We start from the raw sequence: 19,382 nt of genomic DNA on the forward strand, positions 1-19,382 counted from the left end.
CTTGCGACGTTGAAGAATATCCAGTGTTGACAGTGGCATCGAAAAATAATTTTGTTATAGCTACGGTGTCGACAAGTGGCTCTGTGGTCGGTCGAACACCTACGGGGTTACTATTGATGAAAATGCATTCAAGGGTTTCATATGCCCCTCAAATATAGCAAGGGTTGTACGTTTCTTCACATAAGGTACTATTTCTGCCGGCCGGTGTGGCCGTACGTTTCTAAGCGCTTCAGTTTGGAACCGCGTGACCGCTACGGTCGCAGGTTCGAATCCTGCCTCGGGCATGGATGTGTGTGATGTCCTTAGGTCAGTTAGGTTTAAGTAGTTCTAAGTTCTAGGGGACTGATGACCACAGAAGTTAAGTCCCATAGTGCTCAGAGCCATTTTTTTTTTTTTTTTTTTTTTTTGGTACCATTTCTGGAAGCATATGATTCAATTCATCGGCAATATGCTTTCCAAAGCAGTCATGTTTTCATACTGGTATGTCGTCAGCGTTTTACAGCCACTCGGCCACAAACTGTAGCACTTCCTTGTGTGAAGGAACTTAGATCTTTTTACTACCGTTTGCTTCCCATCGATCGATCGCTCCCTGATGATGGAGATGGTGCGAGTCTTGTAAATTCTTGAAATGACGATTGACCTTCTACAGAACATTCATCAACATCTCCATCTTTTTCACTGTCGGGCTACGAGTTCTCCTGAAATTAAAAAGAAATTAAATAAAACTAAAGTCATTACTAATTTATAGAGAAAATGGCATTTATTTTAGTCATCAGTCTTCTGACTGGTTTGAAGCGACCGCCAAGAATTCCTCTCCTGAAAAACGTGTGTGAAATCTTATGGGACTTAACTGCTAACGTCATCAGTCCTTAAGCTTACGCACTACTTAATCTAAATTATCCTAAGGACAAACACACACACACACATGCCCGAGGGAGGACTCGAACCTCCGCCGGGACCAGCCGCATAGTCCATGACTGCAGCGCCTGAGACCGCTCAGCTAATCCCGCGCGGCGAATTCCTCTCCTGCGCCAACGTCTTCGTCTCAGAGTAGCACTTGCAACCCACGTCCTCAATTATTTGCCGGATGTATTCCAATCTCTGTCTTCCTCTACTGTTTTTGCCCTCTACAGCTCCCTCTACTACCATGGAAGTTATTCCCTCATGTCGTAACAGATGTCCTATCATCCTGCCCCTTCTCCTTGTCAGTGTTTTCCGCTTATTTCTTTCCTCTCCGACTCTGCGCATGGCCTCCTAATTCCGTACCTCATAAGCCCACATAATTTTCAACATTCATCTGTAACACCACATCTCAAATGGTTCCATTCTCTTCTGTTCGTTTTCCGACAGTTCATGCTTCACTACCATAAAACGTAGTATTCCAGACGTACATTCTCAGAAGTTTATTTCTCAGATTAAGGCCGATATTCGATACTAGGAGACGTCTCTCGGCCAAGAATGCCCTTTTTGCCATTGCTAGTCTGTTTTTGGTGTCTTCCTTGCTCCGTCCGTCACGGGTTATTTTGCTGCCTTCAACTACTTTGTGACCATCAACCCTGATGTCAACTCTCTCTCTATTCTCATTTCTGCTATTTATCATTACTTTCGTCTTTATTCCATTTACTCTCAATTTATTCCGTTCAGCAGATCATGTAATTCTTCTTCAATTTCACTCAGGATAGCAATGTCATCAGCGTATCGTATCATTGACATCCTATCACCACGAATTTTAATTCCATTCCTTAACCTTTCTTTTATTTTCATCATTGCTTCCTCGATGCAGAGATTGAACAGTAGGGGCGAAAGACCAATTCCATGTCTTAAACCCTTTTTAATCCGAGAAGTTCGTTCTTGGCCGTCCACTTGCATTATTCCTCCTTACATCTTGTACTTATTGTATATTACCCGTCTGTCCCTGTAGCTTACCACTATTTCCCTCAGAATTTCTAACATCTTGCACGATTTTACACCGTCGAACGCTTTTTCCAAGTCGACCGATCCTATGAAAATGTCTTGATTTTTCTTCAGTGTTGCCTCCATTATCAACCGCAACGTCAGAATTGGCTCTCTGATGACTTTTCCTTTTGTAACGCCAAATTGATCGTTATCTAACACATCCTCAATTTTTTTTCCATTCTTCTGTACATTATTCTTGTCAGCAACTTTGAAGCATGAGCTGTTAAACTGATTGTACGATAATTCACGCACTTGTTACCCCTTGCAGTCTTCGGAATTGTGTGGATGAATTTTTTCCGAAAGGCAGATGGTGTTTCGCCTGACTAATACATTCTACTCATCACTGTGAATTGTCGTTTTGTTGCCAATCCCCCAATGATTTTAGAAATTCTGATGGAATATTATTTAACACCTCTTTCTTTTTTATCTTAAATCCTCCAAAGCTCTCTTAAATTCTGATTACAGTATTGGATCCCCTTTCCCTCCTAAATCTACTCCTGTTTCGTCTTCCATCACATCAGACAAATCTTCCCCCTCATAAAGGTCTTCAACGTACCCTTTCAACATACCCGCTTTCCCCTCTGCTTTTAACAGGGGAATTTCTGTTACACTCTTAATGTTACCACCCTTGCTTTTAAATTCACCGAACGTTATTTTGACCTTCCTATACGCTGAGTCGGTCCTTCAGACAGTGACTTCTTTTTTGATTTCCTTATCCATGCAGGCATTTCGTCTTGGCTTCCCACCACTGCATACTTATTTTATTCCTCAGTGACTTGTACTTCTGTATTCCTAAATTTTTTGCACTTTCTTCTTTGAGCGATCAATAATAGTTCTTCGTATGGTAAACATGGTTTCTTCGCAGTTGTCTTCATTATTGCTATGTTTTTCCTTACAACTTTTGTGATTGCCATATTTAGACATGTCCAATCCCCTTCAACTGTACTGCCTACTGAGCTATTCCTTATGCTGTATCTATAGCCTCAGAAAACTTCAAGCTCATCTCGTCATTCCACAGTACTTCGGAATCCCACTTCTTTGCATATTCATTCTTCTTCACTAATCTCTTAAACTTCAGCCTACTCTTCATCACTACAACATTATGATCAGAATCTGCATCTTTTCCTGGGTATGCCTTACAATTCAGTATCTGACTTCGGAATCTTTGTCTGTCCATGATGTAATCTAACTGAAATCTTTCCGTATCATCCTGCCTTTTCCAAGTACACATCCTCCTCTTGTGATTCTTGAACAGTATATTCGCTATTACTAGCTGAAGTTTATTACCGAACTCAGTTAGTCTTTCGTCTCTCTCATTCCTTGTCCCAAGCGCATACTCCATGTAGCTATTTGTTCTGCTTTCCCACTACAACTGCGTTCCAGTCCCCCATGACAATTAGTTTTTCAGTTCCCTTGACGTACTGTATGACTCTTCCATATTCTCATATACTTTCTCTATCTTTACGTCTTTAGCTTGAGATGTCGGCATGTATAACTGAACTATCGTTGTCGGTGTTGTTTTTCTCCCGTTAGACCATTTTCTGCTGCTGCTGATATTATCCTATACTCATCCTTCCAGAAATCCTTGTCTTCTTTCCACTTCACTTCACTGATCCGTACTACATCTAAACTGAACATTTGCATTTCCCTTTACAGATTTTGTATCTTCCCTACTACGTTCAGGCTTCTGACATTCCACGCCCCGGCTCGCAGAACGTTATCCTTTCGTTCGTTATTCAATCTTTTTCTCATGCTCATCCCTCCTTTGCCAGGCCCCTCCCAGAGATCCGAATGGGGGAAAAATGGTTCAAATGGCTCTGAGCACTATGGGACTTAACATCTGTGGTTATCAGTCCCCTAAAACTCAGAACTACTTAAACATAACTAACCTAAGGACATCACACACATCCATGCCCGAGGCAGGATTCGAACCTGCGACCGTAGCGGTCACGCGGTTCCAGACTGAAGCGCCTAGAACCGCAGCCGAATGGGGGACTATTGCGGAATCTTTCGCCAATGGTGAGATGGTCATGACAGTTTTTCAATTACTGGCCACATGTCCTGTGGATGCACATGAAGAGTCTTTGGTGCAGTGGTTTCCGTTCCCTTCTGAATGCTGAGGCCGTCGATCAGTGCTGATTCTTCCGCCTACAGGGGCAGTTTCCCACACTAAGGACAAGACAGTGCCCTGAACATCTGTCCACTTGCACCCTGTTTGACAAGGCCGTTGGCAGAATGTGGGTGACTTCTCATGGCCGAGAACTGTGGCCGCCAATGCTGATTACTGATAAAAATGTAAACGGTGGCGTGTTTCGAACCTGGGACCAATGACGTCTTGATTACTAATAAAAGACGCTACCGCCCTTTTTTTACTTTTTTATCTCATTTTGTTCGTACGTGTTCGAGGCGGACGTGCCATGACGCTTATTCAAGTTTCTCGTTTATCCATTAACTCAGTTTTTTGTTACAGAGGGCAGCTAACCCTCTGACCTAACACGCCGAGCTTCAGTGCCAGCGATCCCTAAACCACGTGTGCATGTTATCGCGTAACTGTTTTCAATGTTTGTCTTTGCTCTAGTTTCAGCGAAATGAATTCGAGCGGAGAAAAGTTGCTGGGGGTTTTCATCATACACTCCTGGAAATGGAAAAAAGAACACATTGACACCGGTGTGTCAGACCCACCATACTTGCTCCGGACACTGCGAGAGGGCTGTACAAGCAATGATCACACGCACGGCACAGCGGACACACCAGGAACCGCGGTGTTGGCCGTCGAATGGCGCTAGCTGCGCAGCATTTGTGCACCGCCGCCGTCAGTGTCAGCCAGTTTGCCGTGGCATACGGAGCTCCATCGCAGTCTTTAACACTGGTAGCATGCCGCGACAGCGTGGACGTGAACCGTATGTGCAGTTGACGGACTTTGAGCGAGGGCGTATAGTGGGCATGCGGGAGGCCGGGTGGACGTACCGCCGAATTGCTCAACACGTGGGGCGTGAGGTCTCCACAGTACATCGATGCTGTCGCCAGTGGTCGGCGGAAGGTGCACGTGCCCGTCGACCTCGGACCGGACCGCAGCGACGCACGGATGCACGCCAAGACCGTAGGATCCTACGCAGTGCCGTAGCGGACCGCACCGCCACTTCCCAGCAAATTAGGGACACTGTTGCTCCTGGGGTATCGGCGAGGACCATTCGCAACCGTCTCCATGAAGCTGGGCTACTGTCCCGCACACCGTTAGGCCGTCTTCCGCTCACGCCCCAACATCGCGCAGCCCGCCTCCAGTGGTGTCGCGACAGGCGTGAATGGAGGGACGAATGGAGACGTGTCGTCTTCAGCGATGAGAGTCGCTTCTGCCTTGGTGCCAATGATGGTCGTATGCGTGTTTGGCGCCGTGCAGGTGAGCGCCACAATCAGGACTGCATACGACCGAGGCACACAGGGCCAACACCCGGCTTCATGGTGTGGGGAGCGATCTCCTACACTGGCCGTACACCACTGGTGATCGTCGAGGGGACACTGAATAGTGCACGGTACATCCAAACCGTCATCGAACCCATCGTCCTACCATTCCTAGACCGGCAAGGGAACTTGCTGTTCCAACAGGACAATGCACGTCCGTATGTATCCCGTGCCACCCAAAGTGCTCTAGAAGGTGTAAGTCAACTACCCTGGCCAGCAAGATCTCCGGATCTGTCCCCCATTGAGCATGTTTGGGACTGGATGAAGCGTCGTCTCACGCGGTCTGCACGTCCAGCACGAACGCTGGTCCAACTGAGGCGCCAGGTGGAAATGGCATGGCAAGCCGTTCCACAGGAGTACATCCAGCATCTCTACGATCGTCTCCATGGGAGAATAGCAGCCTGCATTGCTGCGAAAGGTGGATATACACTGTACTAGTGCCGACATTGTGCATGCTCTGTTGCCTGTGTCTATGTGCCTGTGGTTCTGTCAGTGTGATCATGTGATGTATCTGACCCCAGGAATGTGTCAATAAAGTTTCCCCTTCCTGGGACAATGAATTCACGGTGTTCTTATTTCAATTTCCAGGAGTGTAGTTGGCTGTTTCCGCATTGTCTAGGAGTTGTTAATGGCATACATTTTGGCATAATTACACCTGCAGGAAGTGTATCACTGTTGTGGAATTACAAGAAGTTTCATAATATTATTCTCATGGCTGTTGTGGATTCGAATTAGGAACTTGTGTGATGTAGGAAGAAATGAAACTATATCAGATGGGGGCGTAATTATCAAAACTAAGTTTTACGAACAACTAACTACCAGCAGTTTGCAGCTACCCCCTGACGGAAATCCAAAAGCTAGTGCGGGGATTAATGCGAAACTTTTTAAACAATTTTATTCGTAGTAGTTGAATTACGATCAGTTGGTCTTGAAGTACAAAATACTAGGGCTAGAAGATTTGTCGAATATGCGTTTGGCATATTGCCAAATAGATTTAGAATTCCATTCTGCTATAAATTTGAAAGACGTATAACGTGAGAGTATCCTCGTCTTGACATGTTGTTGAATTCACATTTTCTTATTAAAGCGATCTGACATTGACACATTACACGCAATCTAGATGATATGAATTCAGATGAGATTATTGAAGTGCAATGGCTAGTAAATCTGCGAAATGACACCGGCAGTGGGAATGTTAGTAATGATTCCAAATAATGTCCAAAAAAGGTTGTGAAATATTTTGTAAATGAAGGACGAGTTGAATGACGAGATGAATCTGTACAAAAAACATATTTTGGATAATTTTTTTCTGGTGGAGACAAACGCTTTTCAAAGAAAGTAGCAATGTGAAATAAAAATGTATCTGCACCTTTGATTATTTAAGTACTTAACGCTTCCTGGTTTTCTTCCTAATGGTGCGTAGTATCAACACTTGTTACAGTCGGCTTTTGGTTGGTGAGCGAAAGGAGATCGTAAAACCATAGGATGGTTTGTATACATCTCCAGTTACTGCTCCATTTATTTCACCATCTTCAGCCTTTTTAAGTTCTTTGTTATAGGGTGATCGCAGGCTATTACTTTTGGATTTTACCACTATCCTTGTTGCCTTTGTATAGCATTCCTGGTATTTCTGTAATAGGAAAGTGTAAGCGACCTCCCTACTGTTAGCATTGTGATGGCATGCGCCCTGTTTGTTCCACATACACCGTAAAGTTTTATAAATATCAATGAACTCGATAACAAAATCGTAGCCCTTGGACATAATGACAACTGTTTACGTGCACTGTGTAAAGTTTTCAAGAGCACAGAAATGAAAAACGCACTAGGGCATGATCCACTTGTTTACACTTAGGAATACTAAGAACTGAAATGTAGCGAATAGGTCTATCAGTCCTGTCAGTTCTCAGTCTCTGTTTCAGTGTTTAATGTTTACGCTTAAGAAAAACTGATAGTCTGACTGTAACTGGAACTAAACTGAGAATTGATATGGCAGTAGAGAAAGCACTCTAGACTGCGCGCACTTCGATAACGTCGTAGAGGCATCAGTGGGTTACAATCGGCCCTTTAACCCACGCTGCTAGACGCAGGACGGTATGGCATGTGATCCCAAGCTAGCAACAGCCCATCGTCCTTAATGTGTTACTTATCGATTTTAACTTGTGTCCTGTCAGGTTATAGGTGTTTCCTAAAGTCAAGGATCTGTCAAGAGTCACACTCAAATATTAGGTCGACATAATTTTTTGTTTCGGAAGATTGTATTCAGTTCTCTGTTTGCCATTTTGTTGGTTAGGGCTTTGCCCAAGTCTCAAAGCTTGTAATACTGGTCGAGCAATTCTGGATCATTAGTGGGTGTATGTTTACGTTCTTCTAATGTGCTGCTTCTAGTTTGTTTCGCGAGATCGTCGATGTAGCTCACTTACAGAATCAGTGGAGGCTGTATTTTTTTTTTTAATTTAATTGAATGGATAGGGCCCCCCGTCGGGCAGAACGTTCGCCGGATGCCGGTCTTTCAATTTGACGCCACTTCGGCGACCTGAACTCAATGTGGATGATATGATGATGATGATGATGAGGACAGCACAACACCCAGTCCCTTGGCGGAGAAAATTGCCCGGCCCAGCCGGAAATCGAACCCGAGCACAGATGATTGACAATCCGTCACGCTGACCATTCAGCTAATTGGGGCGGACGGTATTGTTGGTGTACAAACTAAATACAAGAGGGACCAGAATCGGACCCTGTGCGATACAATGCGTTATAGCATAAGACGTTAGAGTGGAGTCGACAACATGCTACATGAACAGTCGAACAATGAACCGATGTTCTTTTCACAGATGGCCTCCGATTTGATCTGGAGAATGGTTCTCGAGGGACTCATATCTCAAGGGAATGTGGAACACCATTTCGAGACCCGAACATTGTGGAAAGAGACTGATATCGAGGAGCATCGCTAATGGCGTAAGCAGGGATTATATTGATCACTCGAACATCTCCTCATGAAATTATGCGGGTGAACCGGAAAGGGGTAACTGCTGTCACCTATCGAGACGTGTTCTAGGAATCTCATGTATGGTCGTTGCGAGATTCTGTGCGTCCAGACTTCGTACAGATCGACGGTAATGCTCGACGTCATAGGGCACAAGTGGCTGATGTTTTCTTGGAAACTGGAGATACTGCACGCATGACCTAGTCTGCTCGCTGTCCCGACTTGAATCCCGTAGAGCATTTCTGGGATGCGGATTGCATCGCGGCAGCATCCACCTACCTTTCTCCAAGACCTGCGAACAGCTCCGCAGGAAGAATGGGCGTTATTGCCTCAACATGACACTTATCACGTCATTCACAGCATGCTCGGTCGTTGTCAGGCCTATGTTGCTGCCATAGGTCGTCACACAACATAGTGAGCAAATAAACCACTTGTCGGAATGTGTGTACAAATCTATTGGAAAATATGAAGAACGTTCTCGTCTACTGTTATGCGTGCTGCAGTTGTTTACGTGCTGTATTGTTTCTACTTTGCTGTCACCTGGTTACATCGTTTTGTGGCAAAATAAACGCAACCTAGCATAATTTACGTTTGTTTCTTTAATTTTGGATACCAGTCGTATTTTTCAAAACTTGACTACATACTGTAATATGCAGACTGCAGTTTGTTAAACTCTGAAGCACTATTACAAAACAGTGGTGTATTCCTCGTAAATTACTTCACTTTAACATTAGTTCCTTAATAACGAACTCCTCCCACTTTACAGATTTTTGGCTCAGCCTCCTAACGACCGAATTTCGTAATTATTTTATTGCATACAGTACTTCATTCGCTTCACGGACGATGACTTCTGTTTGTAAGATACCGCTGTTTTACTATTGCTGATAGCGACATGGTATTACATGTTACATTACGTCACATTATGGGATTAGTCACAGGGCAGCTCCAGCGTTCAGCTCACGGTTTGGGAGCGAAGTACTACAAATTTAATTTGAATTGCAGAAAGCGGTCTCTTTCCACTCCTGTAGCTATCTGAAGAAGTTGACAAAACACTGAAAGATTTAAGTGAAAAGAAGGCCCCAGGAGTAGAGAATATTCCGTTAGAGCTACTGGTAGCCTTGAGAGAGCCATCCACGACAAAACTCTTCCATCTGGTGAGCGAGATGTATGAAACCGGAAATACCCTCAGACTTCAAGACGAATATAATAATTCCAAATCCGAAAAAAGCATATGCTGACAGGTGTGAAAATTACGGAACTATCAGTTTAATAAACCACGACTGCAACATACTAACGCGAATCATTTACAAAAGAATGGAAAAACTGGTAGAAGCCGGCCTCGGGGAAGATCAGTTTCGATTTCGGAGGAATGTAGGGACACGCGAGGCAATACTGACCTTGCGACGTATCGTAGAAGATAGGGTAAGGAAAGGCAAACCTGTGTTTATAGCTTTGTAGGCTTAGAGAAAGCTTTTGACAATGTTGACTGGAATACTCTCTTTAAAATTCTGTAGGTGGGAAGGGGAAAATAGAGGGAGCGAAAGGCTACTTACAATTTGTACAGAAACCAGATGGCAGGTGTAACAGTAGAGGGACACGAAATGGAGTGAGGCAGAGTTGTAGCCTATCCGTGATCTTATTAAATCTGTACAGTGAGCAAGCAGTAAAGGAAATCAAAGAAATTTTTTTAGTAGGAATTAAAGTTCAAGGGGAAGAAATAAAATCTTTGAGGTTTGCCGATGACATTGTAATTCTGTCAGAGACAGTAAACGACTGAGAGGAGGAGTTGAGGCCGGAATGGACTTTTTCTTGAAAGGAGGATATAGGATGAACATCGACAAAAACAGAACGAGGATAATGGAATGTAGTCGAATTAAACAGGTGATACTGAGGGGATTATATTAGGATACGAGACACTTAAAGTAGTAGATGACTTTTGTTATTTGGGTAGGAAAATAACTGATGATCGCCGAAGTACAGAGTACATAAATTGTAGATTGGCAATGACAGTGAATGTGTTTCTGAGAAAAAGAAATTTGTGGACATCGAGTATAGATTTAAGATAGAAAGTACTTTCTGAAAGTATACCTTTGGAGTATAGCCATGTATGGAGACGATACGTGGATGATAAACAGTTTAGACAAGAAGAGAACAGAAGAATTTGAAATGTGGTGTCACAGAAAAGTGCTGAATATTAAAAGGGTAGATCACGTAACTAATGAGAAGGTACGGAATTGAACTGGGGAGAAATTTGTGGTACAATCTGACTACAAAAGGCAAATATTTCCGACAGCACAGCCTGACTTGAAGAAGGGTTCGGTTGGTAGGACTCATTCTGCGGCGTCGAGGGATCACCAATTTAGTAATGGAGGGAAGCGTGGGTGGCAAAAATCGTACAGGGAGACCAAGAGATGACTACAGTGAACAGATTCAGAAGGATGTAGGTTGCAGTAGTTACTTGAGGATGAAGTGTCTTGCACAGAATAGAGTAGCATGGAGAGCTGCACCAAACCAGTCTTTGGAACGGAGACCACAACAACAACAACAACAACAACAACAACAACAACAGCTGTCTGATTCGACCAAATTCGTCATGCGATTACTTATTTCTAATGCAACTCTTTGTATGTATTTGTAGCCTAAGTTCCTGTAGTCAGACTCACTGAACCTGTCGTAGAGAAAGAGGACGGTTCATTTTGTTTTGCATTATCTGAGCCGCATTACACTTCTCTCAGCATAGATTTGGTAACGCGCCGTTTGCCCGCAGGACCGCCTGCTGCGCAACGACAGTTCGTTCAGCGTGGTGACGTCGCTGAGGACGCTGCTGCTGCTGGGGGTGACGCGCGCCTCCAACGGCGACTACTCGTGCGCCGCCGCCAACTCGGAGGGGGAGACGCGCAGCGCGCCGCTCCGACTCAGGGTCCAGTGTGAGTAGCGCCCGCTGCTGCTGGCTGGGCGGCTGCCTGACTGCAGGTGCTCGCTGTTCACCACAGCGAAGCACTCTCTCTCTTGCAGCTGTGTATTGTCTGCAGTGTTTAACAACATCCTTTGTTCTCCTTGTTAATAATCAGCGGATTATTTCGATAGTCGGATACAGAATGACAAAAAAAAAAAAAAGTCACGTTATTCGAACATGTAATTAAAATTTTTATTGGGTCAGATTAAATAACATAGGGTCAACGGGTCTTGCCAATTAAGACGATGAACGTTATGAGTTGCAAAAGTTGCAGGTGTTAAGGAAGAACGTAAAACACCAAGAACAAAAATATATTGCTGTACATTGCTAAAAATTCTGCACAATATTCATGAAAAATTTTGGATGGCACGGCCTTTGCAAATAAGGCAAAGACAAAAGACCTTTAATTTCAAATGAGGAATAATTGTAAAATCTCAGAAATTTTTACACTGAGGTGGCAAAAGTCATCAGATAGCGATACTCACATACACATATGACGGTAGTATCGCGTACACAAGGTTTAAAGGAGAAGTGTGTTGGTGGAGCTGTCAGTTTTACTCTGGTGATTCAAGTAAAGGTTTCCGACCTGATTACGGTCGCATTACGGAAATTAAAAACTTTCAACGCGGAAATCATTAGGGAATCATTAGGGAATACAATATTCCGAGATCCACAGGGTGAAGAGTGAGCGTAGAATACCACATTTCAGGCATTCCCTCGATTGGCAGAGAGTGGGTTACTGTGAACAGTTCAGTGGTAGGGATATTCTTATCAGAATCGAAAGCAAACCAACACCGACAACGATAGTTCAGGTACATATGCCGACGTCTCAAGTTGAAGATGAAGTGATAAAGTATATGAGGATATTGAAAGGGTAATACAGTACGTAAAGGGAGACGAAAATTTAATAGTCATGAGAGACTGGAATGCAGTTATAGGGGAAGGAGTAGAAGAAAAGGTTATAGCAGATTATGGGCTTGGGACAAGGAATGAAAGAGGAGAAAGACTAATTGAGTTCTGTAACAAGTTTCAGCTAGTAATAGCAAATACTCTGCTCAAGAGTCAAAAGAGGAGGAGGTATACCTGGAAGAGGCCGGGTGAAATGGGAAGCTTTCATTTAGATTACATCATGGTCAGACAGAGATTCCGAAATCAGATACTGGTTTGTAAAGCGTACTCAAGAGCAGATATTGACTCAGATCACAATACAGTGGTGATTAAGAGTAGGCTGAAGTTTATTAGTCAGGAAGAATCAATACGCAAATAAGTGGGATACAAAAGCACTAAGGAATGACGAGATGTGGTTGAAGTTCTCTAAGGCTATAGAGACAGCAATAAGAAATAGCTCAATAGGCAGTACAATTGAACAGGAATAGACATCTCTAAAACGGGCCATCACAGAAGTTGGAAAGAAAACGTAGGTAAAAGAAGGTGACTGTGAAGAAGCCTTGGGTAACAGAAGAAATACTTCATTTGATCGATGAAAGAAGGAAGTATAAAAATATTCTGGGAAACTCAGGAATATAGAAATACATGTCGATGAGGAACGAAATAAATAGGAAATGCAGGGAAGCTAAGATGAAATGGCTGCACGAAAAATGTGAAAAAATCGAGAAAGAAATGATTGACGCGAGGACAGACTCGGCATACAGGAAATTCAAAACAACCTTCGGTGACATCAAAAGCAAGAGCGGTAATATTACGAGGGCAACGGGAATTCCACAGCTAAATGCAGTGGAGAGAGCGGATAGGTGGAAAGATTACATTGAAAGCCTCTATGAAAGGGAAGATTTGCATGATAAAAGAGGAAACACGAGTCAATTTAGAAAAGACAGGGACCCATTATTAGAACCAGAATTTAAAAGAGCTTTGGAGGACTTAAGATCAAATAAGGCAGAAGGGGCAGATAACATTCCATCAGAAGTTATAAAAGCATTGGAGGAAGTTTCAACAAAACGACTACTCACGTTGATGTGTAGAATGTATGAGTCTGGGGACATATCGTCTGACTTTCGGAAAAATATCATCCACACTATTCCAAAGACAGCAAGAACTGACAAGAGCGAGAATTATCATAGAATCAGCTTAACAGCTCATGCATCAAAGTTGCTGACAAAAGAATATACAGAATAATGGCAAAGAAAATTGAGGATGTGCTAGATGACGATCAGTTTGAGTTTAGAAAAGTCACCATAGAGGCAATTCTGACGTTGCGATTGATAATGGAGGCAACACAGAAGAAAAATAAAGACACTTTCATAGGATCTGTCGACTTCGGAAAAGCGTTCAACAATGTAAAATCGTGCAAGATGTTGAAAATTGTGAGAGAAATAGAGGTAAGCGAAGAGGGAATAATAAGACTGGACGACCAAGAATGAAGCGCTGGAATTAAAAAGGATGTAAGACAGGAATGTAGTCTTTACCCCATACTGTTCAAACTGTACATTGAAGAAGCAATGATGGAAATAACAGAAAGGTCCAGGAGCGGAATTAAAATCCAAGGTGAAAGGACATCAATGATATGATTCGCTAATGACATTGCTATCCTGAGTGAAAGTGAAGAAGAATGACATAATCTGCTGAACAGAATGAACAATCTAATGGGTACAGAATATGAACTGAGAGTAAAGAAGAAGAAATTAATGAGAAGTAGCAGAATTGAGAACAGCGAGAAACTTAACATCAAGATTGATGGTCACGAAGTAGATGAAGTTAAGGAATTCTGCTACCTAGGCAGTAAAATAACCAATGACGGACGGAGTAAGGAGGACATCAAAAGCAGACCAGCAGTGGCAGTATCAAACACAGTCCTTAATTTGAGGAAGAAATTTCGAAGAACGTACTTCTGGAGTACAGCATTGAATGGCAGTGAAACATGGACTGTGGGAAAACTGGAACAGAAGAGAATCGAAGCATTTGAGATGTGATGCTACGGACGAATGTTGAAAATTAGGTCGACTGATAAGCTATGGAATTAGGAGGCTCTGCGCAGAATCAAAGAGGTGATGATGATGTTTGGTTTGTGGGCGCTCAACTGCGCGGTCATCAGCGCCCATACGAAGTCCCAATTTTTATAAAGTCTATTTTCATTTCAGAATTCAATCTAGTCACTCTCACAAATGATGATGATGATGAAATGATGAGAACAACACAAACACCCAGTCCCTGGACAGAGAAAATCCCCAACCCGGCTGGGAATCGAACCCGGAACCCCGTGATCCAGAGGCAGAAACGCTAGCCCCTAGACCACGAGCTGCGGAAGAATCGGAGAGGAAAGGAATATGTGCAAAACACTGATCAGGAGATGGGACAGCATAATAGGACATATGTTAAGAGATGAGGAAATGACTTCCATGGTACTAGAGGGAACTGTAAAGGGCAAAAACTGTAGAGGAAGACAGAGATTGGAATACACCCACCAAATAATTGAGGACGTAGGTTGCAAGTGCTACTCTGAGATGAAGAGGTCGGCACAGAAGAGGAATTGTAGCCAATTGGAAGCCTGATGAGCCCCCCCCCCCCCCCCCGAAAAAAAAGGAAGCCTCTCACTTCGGAAAACGTTGTAGCGGACGACCTTGATTTAACGACCGAGAGCTGCGGAGTTTGCCTAGAGTTGTCAGTGTTAACAGACAAGCAGCACCACGTTAAATAACCGTAGAAATCAATGTGGGACATATGATGAACGTAACCGTCGGGAATGCCTTTTCCATCAGCACGAAATCACCTGCAGCGCTCCTCCTGTGCTTGTGACCGTATCAACTGGATCCTAGTCTCTGAAAAACGGTGACCTGGCCTGATGAGTCCCGAGTTCAGTTGGTAAGGGCTGACGGTAGGGTTCGAGTGTGGCGCAGACTACACAAAGCCGTGGACTCAAGCTGTCAACAAGACACTGTGCAAGCTGGTGGTGGCTCCATAATAGTATGGTATTTGTTTAACTGGAATGGACTGCCTCGTCTGGTACAAGCGAACCGATCACAGACTGTAAGTGGGGATCATTTGGAACCATTCGTGGACTTCAAGTTCCCAAACTAAGTTGGAATTTTTGTGGATGCCAATTCGTCGTGTTACCAGGCCACAATTGTTCACGATTAATTTGAAGAACATTCTGGACAATTCGAGCGAATAATTTGGCCACCAAAATCGCCCGACATAAATCCCATCGAATATTGACGGGAGATAATGGAGAGGTCAGTTCGTACACAAAAGCCTGCGCCGACAACACGTTCTAAATTATGAACCGTCATAGAGGCAGCATGGCTCAATATTTCTGCAGGATACTTCCAACGGCTTGTTGAACCCATGCCACGACAAATTGCAGCACTACCCCATGTAAAAAACATTCGACACGATACAGCGAGTTTTTTCATGACTTTTGTTACCTCAGTGAAATATGAAGAGTATGTGTTGATGTGCAACTAAACCACTAGATTACAAGTCCAGTTGAAGGCAATGATAAGACAGTGTAAGTTTATATTTACAAAGAATGACTTGAGAAGTACTCCAAGACCGCCAAGCCTGAGGGGATTACCCAAAATACGAAAGAAGGCACTCCAATTAGACATCTTGCTAATTTCCTTAGTATTCCAGCATACCGTATCATCTAAAAAGCTACAAAATTATACAAATGACAATTTGTGTATGATTAGGAGCACCTATGAACTGGTTAGTAACGTCAAGGCTATACCGCTTCTGGATGGACATCGCAAATTTATATAGCAATATTACGGTAGACGAGAGGTAAATACACACAATTTGAAAATGGTGTTGGTGCAGGTTCATGCAATCAGCCATCAGCATTATTAGAGCTCGGAAACTCTCTCCTATTAAATATTTAACGCAACAACAATTTTTTGCCTATCAAACCGCTTTATTAATACAGAAGCCATTGCAATATGATTTCTATCCCTTGCAACCTCACCGTTGTAATCTTATTTCATACATCGAAGTTCATTACAAGCTCTAATTATTCCAGTTACTTGTAATAATGAATATAAAGTACATTCTCAGTAAATAATCTGCGATATCATTTCGTCTCTCACATATTAACTAACTGTGGTACAGCCCTATTCATTTTTTTAACGTGATCTCGCATTTCACGTTCATACTCGTGCCCCTAGCTCGACAGATATTTCACGCTTCACTCAAACAATGCCTCTCTTCTGCGCTTATCGTACGTCAATTCGAAGATAACAATGGCGACGATAAGCTTTCGAGCTGGTTGTATCAGAACCAAAGTTCGAGCACTCGGACGTTACAGTGTTATTTCTTTCATATTAACACTACAAAAATGTACTAACCAAGTCTCGTCTTGTGCATATTATTTGTAAAAATATTGCTTCGAAGGAAGGCAAATGGCAACAATGTGTACATCAAGTATATTGCTTCAAGAGTGTGTAAATGAGCTGCCTAGATGGTGCATTCCGTCGAGGTTTCTTTTAGGATCTTCGAGCTCGAAAGCTCTATTTCGGTTCTAAGAGTAGTTTCCTTCATAGTTTTAATTTAGATCGGTCCAATAATGTTTCTTGACGCTAGAGGTAACAGTTTTTTGACAGACATGTCAGAAATATTTACGGATGTTAATAACCACTGAAAAATAAATTTCTCTCAAAGAACATAAATACCTACTAAATTTATCAGTATGGAGCTCTTAAACATGCATACTACATTGAGTAAGAGCGGCCAGTAGTAATATTTTAAGTATGCTCTCAGTGACACCACGCTTTTCACAAAACATAAATAGTCTTGAGAGCAGATTGCCATACACACCTTTTTGCATCAGTAAATGTTTAGCAGCTGGCTGGCTCATATTTTTGTGAACTCTTTGCAGCAAACGTGCATACACACTTTCAAGGACAGCATGAAAACGTGCTGCCAGTTATTCGACATTCACCCGCGGAGTATAATAAACGTAACACAGTTTGGTAATTATATGTGAAAGAGTTTGCTATAGTTTAGTCGCCGTGAGGAGTTCCCTGACAGTAGTCTGCCTAAACCAGTCACGAAATGCAATTTTCTACAGCTCTATAGAGGCTTTTGTTTTCGCCTGCAGCCGTTTTCGCTAGCAACAGTGCTGCCAGCTATCAGGAACCATCTGCTATAGACAAACTAGTGACCCAATGTCAAAGAAAGTTAATGGAAATGAAAGCAGTAAGCATGGCAGCTGGTACTAGTCTATCGATCCAATTGCAGGACTATATGCTGGGAACTGAAATCGAATGTAGTTGACGAAGTAGAGTAATGCAATGGACTTAGACGATGCGGTTATGCTATCTGTATGGTTGCAGGAGAACTAACTAGGACAACAAAAAGCAAGGATAAACGATGAAGGTGAGGGACCATGGAGATATTTTTAGAAATAAAAGGGAAGCAATGCTGACATGCTGACAATGTGCTAGAAGTATGTAGTGTGTGGAAGAGAACATAGCAAAAGTTCAGAGGCAAATTACATCTTTAAACGTGGAATAATGAAAACTGTTGTTCTTCCTTTCCGCAATGGTATTAAATAATAGCAGGCATTTTGATAAAACCTGCTGCAATTGCTGTATAATAGTTAAAAAGACATTTGCCACATGACGAAAATTTAAAAAAAACATATCTACGCCTGGAATCGAAATCTAGAGTATTGTATTGGAGAAATCTACCCATTGCAGAAGTGAGCAGCACAGTTACAGGGTCTTAGTGCTAGATACTTGTCGTACATGTGATAACAATGTTGCCAAATTCCCTTCTTTGTACTTCAGGTTTCTGCCACAAATATATGCAGAACAATGTATATGTATGAAATCTTCCTATAAACACATCACATATCTTACTACCTGATGTTTTTTGCATGGTCGTAACTGCGTCACTAAGTGTAGTATCCCTGCCAGTATAGACTAACCAGTTTACATTCTCACATCTACACCTCAGCACCTGACATGCTGGCAAGAGCGAAGTAAAGTTTAAATGCTTGCTCTTGCCACATGTACTAGGAGGTACCACCCAACCTGGAAACATACCACTCCTAATCACTATTATTATTTATCTACAAGTGTTGTAAATACCTTTATGCCATTCAGTACACTGTCCTCAGTCGCCAATAAAAATATGTGTGTGTGTGTGTGTGTGTGTGTGTGTGTGTGTGTGTGTGTGTGTGTGTGTGTGTGTGTTTACAGAAATAGCGAGCACTTCTCATTCGAGCCTTCAGATTTCGCTGATCCCAGTATTTCCGACTTTAAAAGGCGGTAATATCCGAATCACCTTGGCAAGGGAAAAAGGAACGCCTCTTTAACTCGTAGTCCACTTTCACTTCATTTGTCTCGTCTAATCCGATGGCCAGAGATTCGAAACTAAATTTGATGGGATCTTCATTTGCAACAAGGTATTATAACGCAGTTTCCGCCTCTGTGGACAGTAATCAGCACTGGGCTCTTTAAAGAGAGCAGCGTCTACAACCGCCAAGAAAGGAGGAGCTGGAGAGGGGAGCCAACCAAAAGACACAGAACCCTCAAAAAACTTTTGCGGTCATCTCGAGTGAGAACTGCCGCACGATTTTTTTGTACGCCATATGAAGTCACCATACCTCATTAGACGGCTGCTACCTGTCGTAAGAGCAAAACATCGGTGTATGATGAAACGTTATCTGGTTCATTACACAGGAACAACGAAATTTTAGTCCGCGGTCTCAATATTATAGTGACCTGCGTAATAAGCTTTCTTGTAGACTCTCGAGTGTGGTTTTTCGTAATTTTTGCCGACCCTTATAGCCTGGATATTGCTTAATTCATATGCTTACATGAATAACAGAATATTACATACAAAAAAAAACAACGAATTTCTTGAAAATGACTACAGAATACTCGAATGTTGAAAGCATTGTTAGTTAGACAAATCTTCACTTCTGCAACTCCTGAATACGGGAAAATACTCTAATAACACACAAGTCGCCTACGTGTAGCTTACACTGACGAGCTAAAACGTTATGACCACTGTCCTCCGCGACGTTGGATGCCTGCTGGTGGCGTTTCGGGCACGTGAAGTGGTAAC

The 19,382-nt window shown here is 42.8% G+C and overlaps 1 protein-coding gene across 1 annotated transcript in view; it reads left to right on the forward strand.

The window, feature by feature from the left end:
- LOC126188598 (hemicentin-2-like) overlaps positions 1 to 19,382 on the forward strand; it is a 1,730,700-nt gene that overhangs the window by 1,403,713 nt on the left and 307,605 nt on the right. Inside the window, exon 9 of the mRNA XM_049930200.1 lies at positions 11,169 to 11,328. Within this exon, the coding sequence (XP_049786157.1) occupies positions 11,169 to 11,328 (160 nt within the window). The remainder of the gene's footprint in view (positions 1 to 11,168; positions 11,329 to 19,382) is intronic.

This window comes from Schistocerca cancellata, chromosome 5, assembly GCF_023864275.1.
Source record: "Schistocerca cancellata isolate TAMUIC-IGC-003103 chromosome 5, iqSchCanc2.1, whole genome shotgun sequence".
Classification (NCBI taxonomy): Eukaryota; Metazoa; Arthropoda; class Insecta; order Orthoptera; family Acrididae; genus Schistocerca; species Schistocerca cancellata.